The sequence below is a fragment of the Mesitornis unicolor genome, unplaced genomic scaffold (genome assembly GCF_000695765.1).
Source record: "Mesitornis unicolor isolate BGI_N332 unplaced genomic scaffold, ASM69576v1 scaffold22575, whole genome shotgun sequence".
Taxonomy (NCBI): Eukaryota; Metazoa; Chordata; class Aves; order Mesitornithiformes; family Mesitornithidae; genus Mesitornis; species Mesitornis unicolor.
In genome coordinates this window covers 1-11,337 of record NW_010183779.1, presented here as the reverse complement: position 1 = coordinate 11,337, position 11,337 = coordinate 1, and the positions used below count along the sequence as shown (strand labels likewise).

Genomic DNA, 11,337 nt, shown 5'->3' with positions numbered 1-11,337 from the left:
TCCTGCTGGACAAAAGGGTTTGAATCCCCCAAAATAATTTTTAGAAGGCTCCAGACACTGTTTAGAATGTGTTGTTATGTTGAGCTGTGTTTCTGTTATATTTTGGAGCTTGAAATGTATCATATGACATGATTTTGGCTGCACTCAGCTAGTAAATGCAGATTAATTGTTTTGGTGTTGAGAATAAAACACATCTTTTCATATTCTGGATCCCTGACAGCATTAATAAATCATTAGAGCCTGCATGCTTTTCTGCAAAGCTACAGTCATTTCCTGCATGGAGCATTTTTCTTAGTGATTTGTTTCCTACAGCTGTGAATGAATGGAAAGTGCTCTGTGAAAATGCTTTAGTAATATAGTATGGTAATATGCATCCAGTCTGAATTTCTACCTGTGGATTTTATGCTGTGCGGTGAAACATCTCTGTTCACCTGTCTTTTTCTTTCCCACATAGTGTTTTGTTACCCACTTTTTTTTAAATTGCTTCTCCATTCTGAGGAGATCTGTAACTGCAGAAGAGAGAGCTACAGAAAGGTAGCTGTCTCTCTGCATCTCTGCAGACTTTTGTTTCTGTTCTTCTAGAACATTTTCATCCCTGCAGATGAATTTTTCTGGTATGTCAGCCTGGTGAAAAAATGTTACAGATGTTTACAGCCAGGAAGCAGTGTTATTGCTGCAACTGCTCAGGCTTTGCAAAGAAGACTTTGTTGTATGTGTTTTTATCCCTTCCCTTAGCACTCACGGTCTGCATTCCTGGAGATCAAGTCTGACACATGTTGATGAATGCAAGTTTTATTTAGAAACATGACCACTTGTCACCGTTCAGTCTCATGTTATCAAGCAACGGCTGCTAACATTTGTTTGGCGCACAACATTTTCTGTACAGTGCTCACCAGCAAAGAGAAGCGTGTCCTCTTTCTTCCCCCCACCCAAAGCACAGTGTTTGCAGGCTTTTGGAGTGGAAGTTCTTCTTTTTAATGCTGGAAAAATTCATGGTGGTGGCAGAGGACTTGCACGCTGTGAGGATGGCAGAGGACGGCAGTGTGGATTCAGATCTCCCAGACTGTAATTGTGATATCACAAGGCAGGCAGTTATTTTGTTTGCTTTTGATTGATATGGTTCTTTCTGAAGTCTTGGCTTGCTAGGAAACTTATTGAAATATTGATATGTAGAAATCACTACCTTAGCTAGAAATTACTGTTTTCTGCTCAGTTCAAAAATAGTTGACAGTGATAACAGCATACTTTGTTTTATAGCTAGTACTTTTGGATCCCAGAATAATTTTTTGTTATTGACGCAGGCTTAAGACTAGCAAAATCTCTTAGCTATCTGAAGGAAACTGTAGACTGGTTTTATCACTGTTTTAAATTCATGTACACACATGAGAGAAAGCAGACTTTGTATTTGTCTGCTTGGTGTTTATGTCATCAAAGGGGCATGGCTACAAGCGAAAGGCAGAGAAGGAGAGAGGCTGTAAAGTATTTCGGATTTAACTTACCAAAGCTGGTCTGTCCTGTTCATATTGACTGTTTTGTAACTGCGTGCAATACATGAACTCAGCCTACATAGTCTTGAATTTTTGATTCAGCTTCTCTTTTTCCCTCTTCATATTATCTTTTCCAAAAGTTTTGTGGCTGTTGTTCAGAGTTCTAGAAATTTACACTTTGAAAGGGGAAACTGAGATCTGAAGAACAAATATAACTGGCAGTACTAGTATCCTGGTATGCAGTAGTACTGTACTTCAGACAATAAACTTTTTTAATCATAAAAAGATTATTTTAAACCTGATTTTTTAAAACCTGGTTTTAATCATGTAATATTTTTTACTATTTCATAGATTAAGTGTTTTTTTGAAACTTTGTCTCCACTTCCAAGTATATTTTAAAAAAAAAAGACAACTTTTCTGCCTTCTACTGGCTTTGTACTTAGCTAACATACTTTTACTGACTTTTTTCATGCTGCTTTTAAATTTTATTATTAGTAACCAGCTGTCTAAATGACTAACACAGTAGCTGTGAGTTCTATATGATGCATTGTTATACATTTACAGGGTTGTTCCTGTTTAGGTTTAAATGGAATCTAAGGCTGTCTAATTTAGGACTAGGTGAATTGAAAGCATTTGTGCTTAATTTTGGCTCCAAGTTATTCTCTCACTGCCTTTTCTTCGTGTAAAATAGACATTTGAAAGTTAATACTTTCTTGGGGAAACCAAGTAATTGGAACACAGAAATTTAAGCATCATAAGCCCATTCAAATTTTAAGATTAATTTTTATCAGTAAACCATAAAAACAAGCAGTTGAATTCTGCAATATTTTCCTTTCTGAGTGTCTTAAGTATTTGTAAAATGTAGCAAGGCTGGTGGGTGGGTGGATGTGGGTGGGTGGGTGGATGTGTGTGTGTGTTATATAAAAAGCAACCTTTAAAACAACCATGTCATGGGTCCAACCCTTTGATTTCAATGTGAAATCTTCATTATCAAGGACAAGAGTTATATCAAGTCTCTTGCAGTAACATGCATAGTGCTGCAACAAAAGCATGAGATGATTATTGTAATAATTACATGTTTAAACATAATATTGTAAATGAATTCTCAAAAGGTCGAAATTACAGTTGGCTAAAAATCTTACATACTGAAATGGTTTCTAATTTGACCTTTGTCTCTAAGCAGAGCTTTTAGCTTCATTAGCTTTCAGACCCTGCCATTAGCATGGAAAGGTAGGATTTTGAGCTGTTACATTTTTGAGACAAACATATTTTTGTTGTACAAGCATTATGTAATTATTTGTACATAGGCACAGTATTCAGTGACATCAAGAGCATAAGCATCTTACCTGCTAAAATTCAGGAGGAAAACTCCTAGACATGATGGATTACATCTATTATTTTTTCACAGATATGTTTTCAGAGTATCTAGAGGCATAACAGCATCTTGCAATTCAGTCAAAAAAAGTAAGCCCAACATATGCCAAGGAGCATTTGTTTATTTGCTTCTGTTTGCACCATAGGCAAGGAACTTGTCGCGTTAGACTCAGTACAAAAAAAGAACAGCATTAACAGTAAATGTAGCAGGAGGCAGGGAGCAAGTTGTCTTTTTTATCTTTTTTTTTTTGTCTTTTTTTTTTTAACTTTTGGAATTTAGGTGCAGGGCATTGCAACAGTTTGGTGGGAAGGCAGGTTTAGCAGTAGGTTTTGGTTGGAGCGTTCTTTTAATATGTTGCACTTCTTTTTCTCCCTTAAGTAACATAGGTCCTGTGACTAAAAATAGCTCTATTTGGGCTGGAGTTGTTTTTCACTTTGGCAGGGATGTATTCCCATACAGTCTGCCTGAAGCAAAGAGGGCACTTTCTAAATTACCTTTATCACGTGTTGCAGCACAGAGGTTGGGGTACTATACAATTGCAAATAAGAAAAGCCTAGTCCACAGCTTGGGCTTGCAAATGATAGAGTGACATTGGTTTTACACAGGGCTGACATGACTCACTGTTCCCTTTCCCACTCCAGCATGCCTGCAAAGGATCAGCAGCATCCAGCCTTGAAAATCTAAGCAGAAAATGGTCAGGATTTCACTCCTCTTAATTAATGTCAGAGACTGAAAAGCCATATGTGAGTTCCAGGACAGTGATAACCAACTTTCTTGCTTACCCTGTCAGCAAGTTTCAGTTGATCCAAACCCACAAAGCACTGTATGTACAACCATAGGTGACGAGGAGATGGGGCCTCCAGACATTGTTCTTCTAGCATCTCTCCAAGGCTAAATACATAGCCTTGTTTCAGGATAAGATGATGAGGAGGACTGGGGCAGTCTTTTAGCACAATTCTGTTGACTGCAGTCCCTTCATAGTCAGGATTCTCCGATCACTCAGGTTTTTTGCAATTACCAAGATATATTTTTTTTAGATCACAACCCTGCAGCTGTTGGTCATAAGACTCTGGCAAGAAAGATGCATTTGAACTGTTCTTAAGCATGTTTAGTGCTAAAGAGCCATGGTTTGACTATCTGTGATCTAAAGAGAGGGCTATAAAGAGACAAAAATTTGAAATATTTAACTTTTAAGTTTCTTGAGTAGACATTAAGATCTCTGCATTTCTTTTTAGTAAGAAAAGGACACTGATATTAGACTCTTAATGGTCAGCTGCAGGTAGTCCTTTAAATATGGAAACACTTCATAAATTTGCTGTTTAGTATTATGGAAAAAATGTGAATTGCTCTGTTTGAGTGATAGGATAGTCAGCTGGCATTTTGTTTGTTTGACGAATCTGACAGTCTTGTATTCTTCAACAGGATTTAGTCAATCTGTTCCGAGATGCACTCATCTCTTAAAGCTTTCTGATACTGAAACACTTAAGTGGAAGAGCAGTAGAAGCATAAAAAGGAATGTTACTCAAAATTGTTTGTGGCACTACATAAACGGGGAAAAGAAAAAAGAAAGCTTAGAAACTATTTCAGAATCCACTAATGTATGTTATGTAACATAAGGATAGGAAAGAGAGAATTACTGACAGATATTTTTCCAGTTGAAACAGACTGAAGGAAAAAAATATTGAGATAGGGTGGAGGTTTAGTCAAATTTTTCTCACTTTCTAAGCTTAATATTCACTTGAATAATAAAAAAAACACCCCACTATTTAATTTTTCCTGGACATTCCTGTCAGGGTCTCAAGAAAAAACATTACTTAGAAATCACCATGCGGTTACATTCCAGTTTCATCTGTTTAAATCTGAAGTAGTTCATTAAGACCAAAAACAACTTGAAGCAGCCCTTGGGATTCAGTTCTCAGCTGGATTTCTCTTTCTCAAACTTATTTGAGTCAAGGACAAGTCTTCACACTGGAACAAGTTGGGCAGAGAGGTGGTAGGTGCCCCATCACTGGAAACATTAAGGTCAGGTTGGATGGGGCTCTGAGCAACTTGATCTAGCTGAAGATGTCCCTGCTCATTGCAGAGGGATTCCACTAGATGATCTTTAAAGGTCCCTTCAACCCAAACCGTTCTATGATGTGTAGTTCAATGCTTAGAAATCAGTGAAGTGAAAAAGTCCTGTTCATTCAGTGCACTTCACCGCCAGTACTGGTATAAGGTATTTGTAGTCTAAGAAAAATATCGTCATCTGTTCGTCAAATACAAAACTGAATTACTTAGATTGTTTTGGGGCTTTGGAGTGTGTGTGTTCATTTTTAAAAAAAGTTTTCCTTTCTTAACAAACATTTAACTCAAATGAGAAAGGTACAGGAGCTTTGAAAATATCTGGCAATAGTAAGCTCATAATTTTTCTTAACTGAAACCTACATATATAAGACTATTTGCACATGTAATGTACTTCTGTTACATAATAAAGGAAGACTTCAGAACAGAACTTGCCACCTATGTTAAGTTTCTCTGGAAACTTCCTGAAACACATGCTGTGGAAATTCTCCTTCAGACTGTACTTATGCTGCTGTTTCTTTTTCTTTACAGGATAAAGAAGTTGAAGGAGACCCTTGTTGCAGTGCAGCAGCTGGATAAAAACATGAGTAGCCTGAGGTCTTGGCTTGCTCACATTGAGTCAGAGCTGTCCAAACCTATTGTCTATGAAACCTGTGACTCTGAGGAGATACAAAGGAAGCTAAATGAACAGCAGGTAAAATACTACACACTTATCAGCTGCACAATGACATGGGGAGAACCAAAGTAGAGTGTCCTTGGGCTGCCAGTACCTGTCTCAATGCTGAGAGAGCATAAGGCAAAGTGTTTCAATATCAAGGCAGGTGGTACTTACTGTATTGCTTATAGAGCCTTCTGCTGGCTTTGACATCGAATCCACCAGGAGCTGATTGACCTTTCCAAGAAAGGTAAGGCACCAAGAGATGTTACCTGTATGAGTTACTGCAATTGTTTTTCCTTTGGGGCTTGTGGTTTTTGTTTGTCTGAATTGTCTGTTCCCAGAGGCAAAACTGACACCTATTAGTCCTTGCAAATTCTGCACATGCTTGAAAATGATTATTTTTTAGCAACCTTTCTAACTCGGTTTTCTTTTGCAGCTTGTTTGAGAATCATTTTGCACGTAAAGATGCACGAGCTATACATGTGCAGTTGAAATTGGTTGGTTTATAGCACAGAAAGCCTTTATGCAGTGCTAGAACAGAATAGTCACTGGAACAGGCAGAAAAATGTTAAGTCAAACAGTTTTTGGCATTAAAACTAATGTTGCTCCTAAGATTTACTATATTTTCTCTTTCCTGTTCCACTTCATTGCCCAATGCAGTTTTATCTAGAAGCACATTGCTAGGGAGGACTGTTCGCTTGTGTTCCCATTGGTTATTTATTGGCAAAAATACCTTTCTGATGCCCCACTGGAGATGAGTTAGGTGCTATTCTGAGTTCTTTCTCCAGAGGAGAAAGAAATGTGTGGGAAGAGGAGTGCCAGCTTGTTTTGGGAATAATTAATTTATGAGAATACAAACTGGCTTTTTCATCTTTGAGTGTGAGATTAAAACCCAAGAACCCCCATCAGAGTTTTTGCCAGCTCCCCAACTGATTTTCTATGTGGCTGTGCAGAATTGCTTATTAATATTCTATATGTAATTTACATAGGGATAATAATTCATAACACACAAGCGTCACTAATGAAACAATAAAATGTTGGGAAGGGCTAAACATTGCTATCAACAAAGTAGATACTTTGAAGTGTGAGTGGTTTAATTTGAATTCCAGAGGGGAGAAATAGAGGTGAATGTGGTCCTGGGAGGATGTCCTGTTTGGAAACTTGATGATGATTTGATTTCATAACACTGCAAGTCATGGTTATAGCAATAGTTGAAAAAACCCACCCATATTCAGCCTGTGTCAACCAGTGTTTTTCTTAGTCGGGGGCTATGTCACTATCCGCCACATCTCTGACAGCCAGTACGTTGGCCATCTTCTCAAATATTTCATCATTCTTTCTTCTTCCTCTGTTAGTGATCTTACCTTCTTTTCCATGTGTGATCTTTCACTCAGGTCATGTTATCTTCCCTGCTCATACTGCTACCAGTTGTTCATATACAAAATTATACTGAAAGTATTATGCTGTGAAAAAGGAGGGCCAAATTCCACCTCTCTAACTCCATTATCTACTTCTTGGCATCTACTTTAGCCAAGAATCAGCTTTGCAGGTTGCTGGTCTCTGTAGTTAAATTAAAGATACATTTGAAGGTGGGGTAACTTCACTGCAGTATTTTCCTAGAGTTGCAAAACACATTTCACACATTTCAAGATTGCTTGTTTGTTTACTTTCTCAATCTACTACCACTTGAAATGTGGGAAAAAAGGTGTTTGCTTTTGAGTTGATGAAGTAAAAGATAGCTGTATGTGGGTGAAAGCAGTGCATAAAAGTGATGCTCCTTTGTGAACTCACCCAAAGGCTAACTGTTCTCTAATAATCACAGAAAATTTTAAAATCTGGGAAAGAAATATAAGACTATGGGAAAAAAAAAGTGTAGACATTGGTTGTAGAAAGGTTCATAGGTGAATAAAAAAGTTTAATCCCTAGGAATCCTCAAGACCACCAACCACCTCCAGTTGTCACTACTGCTCTACTCCAAAACAGCAGAGAGGAAATTGTGTTACCTGAACTGGCTTAACCTTGAGTCTCAGAGCTGTCTGGAGTATGTGTTTCATAGGGTATTGCATCTGTTTATAGTATCCACCCTTATATAACATTTCAGGTTGAGCAGAAAGAGGAATTAAGCACTTGGAGATCAGGATGGAAGAGTATTTTGCAGGCGAGTGAAAGTAAAAGAGCCAGCACTGAGGAAGAAAACATTGTGGTTTTCCACTTGATGGTCTCATGTAGATGTTCACAAAATAACCTTCTGTTTCGTAGATGAAAGAGAAAATAAATTACTTCATTGAGTGCAATGCCAGTTATGACAAACAATGGAATCAGATGATTGATAGAAGTTGACCTTGTTCTACTTCAACTTTGCTGAGGTTTTTAGATTTTACATTTAGATTTCATTTCCTGCTGGAATGCATTTTTGGGACATCATATTGCCAGTTGTAAGAAAAATTGCTCTAGTTAGACCCTACATGTATATAGACACAGTATGTTGACACTGTATTTCCCTTTGCATGTTGCAGTTTACTTCACTAGCAAAATTATGAAGAGCAGTTTATGTTGTCTACTTATCCTAAAGCTGCCAAGTTCTTGTTCTGCTAAATAAGCTTCCACATCTCTAATTGTCCTGATAGTTATGTTCTTCATCTGAATAAGAAGTGAACATAGTATTCCAGATGCAATGTATCACTTTTTGGTTTATTTATATTAGTACTTCTTTGTCACTATTGGAATTATGTTGGTCTTGGCTTTGTTTTTATCCATCCTGATTTTTCCATCTAATATTCTGATGATTCATTGCAAATGTTGGCAGAAGTCAAGCAAAGTTTCTTTTTCTTGCATTGATCCAACACCAGTAGCCAATTACCTTTGTGGCTTGTCTTAACTTGAACCTGTAGTTCAAAACTGAAGCTGAAACCCTGCTTCAAGATGAAACATTGTCACCAGAGTAGGACAAGCCATTGCAACTAAGAAACCAATGAGAGAAATAGTACTGATCACATATAATAAGTGCTAAGACAGTGTAAGTGCATTTTCTTTAGCTGTACTGAATTTTCCTTTGCCATTTCTAATGAAAATCTCTAGAATTGGAAAGCTGAAGAAAGAAAATCTATTACTACGGATGCACTTTTCAACATGGGCTGCTGTGAATTTTCACGTCAAACATGCCACTTTGTGGCTAGCTCACCTGGGGAAAATTGCTCACCTGGGGAAGACTAGGTTTACAAGGAGTACCTCCACCAAACCCTCACAGTAGATAACATATTTTCTTGTCACACTTCTCTTACTAACTTCTGCTTTACATTCTCTGTGATAGTGGGAAAGGGCTGGGAATAATTCCACCATTTATTGGTGATGTTGATGAAATGTCTGTAAAAGTTGCTCAGCTGAGCATGCATAGCTCTGGCAGTTTATCGCAGGAGATGGTTTGGTGTTTGTAGTCCCTGTGAGAGCTGTGCATGCTGCCAGATTCTCCTGGCCTCATTGATAACATTGCAACACCACTTGCGCAGATGCAGTCTGTTAATGGGTATTCATTGGATGTTTTCCTCCTGTTTGCAAGCTTATTATTTTTTTAATAAGTAGAAGAGAATTGCATTTGTATTTATGTATGTTTTGCAATTACTCTTAAGATAATTTCTTCACCTGCAGGAACTTCAGAGGGACATAGAGAAACACAGCACTGGAGTGGCATCTGTTCTCAATCTGTGTGAAGTGCTTCTTCATGACTGTGATGCTTGTGCCACAGAAGCAGAGTGTGAATCTATCCAGCAGGCCACACGCAATCTGGAGAGAAGGTGGAGGAACATTTGTGCAATGTCAATGGAAAGGCGGCTGAAGTAAGTCTAAAATGCCTAAAAATTAGTATTTCCTTCTGCAGGCAAAAATATAGGATGGGATGTATATTATAGTGTTACAGTACTGAAGAAAAGGGTGTAGGGGTCAGAAAAAGATCATACACTGAATAAAAGCCAATAACTGTTATGCTGTGGGGAAAAAGAAAAAGAAATTTCTGGTTGCATTTTTATGTGTCTTTATACAAGATACAGATATCAGTTATCAAATTTTGCTCACAAGGCCTTTGATGGAATGATGCCTTATTTCCCATGCTTCTTAGAAATGATGAGAGAGAAACCAGAGAAAGCTTAGATGATGGCAGTGACTTCAAGAGATTTAAAAAACATGACCTAAAAGGGAGAGTTGTAGCACTTAATTTTACCCTAGGATTACTGAGACTGATAGGGAAAGTAGTTATCAAGTGGGTGGAATGTCATTCCGGGTGTTAGGGTTTCAATGCACCTGATGTTCTTCAACAGTTTTTCTTATGTCTGAGATACTGTTTATTTGGAAGAATTTTAGGACTGAACACTCATCTGGAATTTCCTCATCTGCCCACCTTAGCTTTGCTGAGCAAGTGTGGGCCGTAGCCCCTGTGCATCTTGAGTGTGGACTGATTTTTACTGCACATACTTAGGCCATCTGTACACTGCATGCCCTTGATATCCAGAAGATTAATTGTTCTCTATTCCCATCTAGGATAGCATGGGTGATTTTAACAGCCATAATGATGTAGGCTAGATTGGGCCAATGCTATGTGCTATTTAACAATGCTCTGTGCTGACCAGTAATAAGACATGTTTAACTGTTTGAACCCCTGTATTTATGAAGAACTTCTCTGTATCTTTTTAAGTTATGAATCTGATCTCTGTGATGTTTACACAGTTATATCACGAGCTCTAGGTAAAGTTTATGACTTTTCAAAATGCTGAAATGAACTTTATATGATCTTTGGTTTTGTGGGACATTCTTAATGTATTTAGTAAAGGTTTTCTATATGCAAAAAATTCTTTACTTTTAAGTTGTGCTACTCTATATCCACAGATTGCTGTCTTTAAGTAGTTATTATACTATTGCTATGGTAATTCTTGTATAGTGTATATATATAAATACAGTTTATAAGTTCTATCCTTGATGCAGTCTGTCCTGATAATATACAGGCTCTTCATACCTTTGCGTCCAGCAAATTAATTCAGAATAATTTTCAGTTAATGCATTGAATTCTATTTTACTTTGTTGCAATGTACAGATTATGCTATTAGTAGATTTGCACCAGTAGATTAACTGAGGTATTGGAATTTAGGATCTTTATTGCACTAGAAACAGTTATTCACATTAAAAAGCAACTTTCCAGATGTAAGACTAAACAACATATCATCAAAGAAGCATAAATTTTGCATGAATCAGGTCCTTTTCAGACCTGGGAAAGATGTATTTTGTATGTAAAAAAGAACAGAAAAAAACTGCTCTTATAAAATCTGTCCCAAAAAAGATCTTGTTATTTTGAATCAAGTGGTGTTGAAGTTCTTTGGATTTTCCAGTCTCAAAATTAAGTCAATTTGATTTCAGAGTAAAGAGTCAGCCACTACTTTTACATATTCAATTGAAGTCAAATTGGTTTTTTTAAAACATTGGAATAACTTCTGATTTTTTATAATACAAATATGTTTACAGTGTATATTGAGAGATAGCATTTTACCACTTGTGGGTGAATGCAAAAACAGAAAGTGTTCATGTCCCTTAGCAATGCAGAATAATGACAGAGAGGTTTAAAATATATACTGCAACATCTTTAGCATTCTGCCACTGAGGGTATTGTGGAATTTCTAGTCTCTAGAACACTGCTCTAGGTAACTACAGTGGGACTGCATTTCAGAAGCTATTTAACATATGCTCAGATTTTCAGAGCTCCTGTTACATAC

The 11,337-nt window shown here is 37.3% G+C and overlaps 1 protein-coding gene across 1 annotated transcript in view; it reads left to right on the top strand.

The window, feature by feature from the left end:
- The window catches only part of LOC104540453 (nesprin-1-like), a gene marked incomplete at both ends in the record, with an annotated part of 35,038 nt that extends 24,720 nt beyond the window's left edge, over positions 1-10,318 (top strand). Inside the window, 3 exons of the mRNA XM_010184265.1 lie at positions 5,458-5,620; positions 9,230-9,417; positions 10,269-10,318. Coding sequence (XP_010182567.1) covers positions 5,458-5,620; positions 9,230-9,417; positions 10,269-10,318 — 401 coding nt within the window. The remainder of the gene's footprint in view (positions 1-5,457; positions 5,621-9,229; positions 9,418-10,268) is intronic.
- Positions 10,319-11,337: the final 1,019 nt, after the last annotated feature.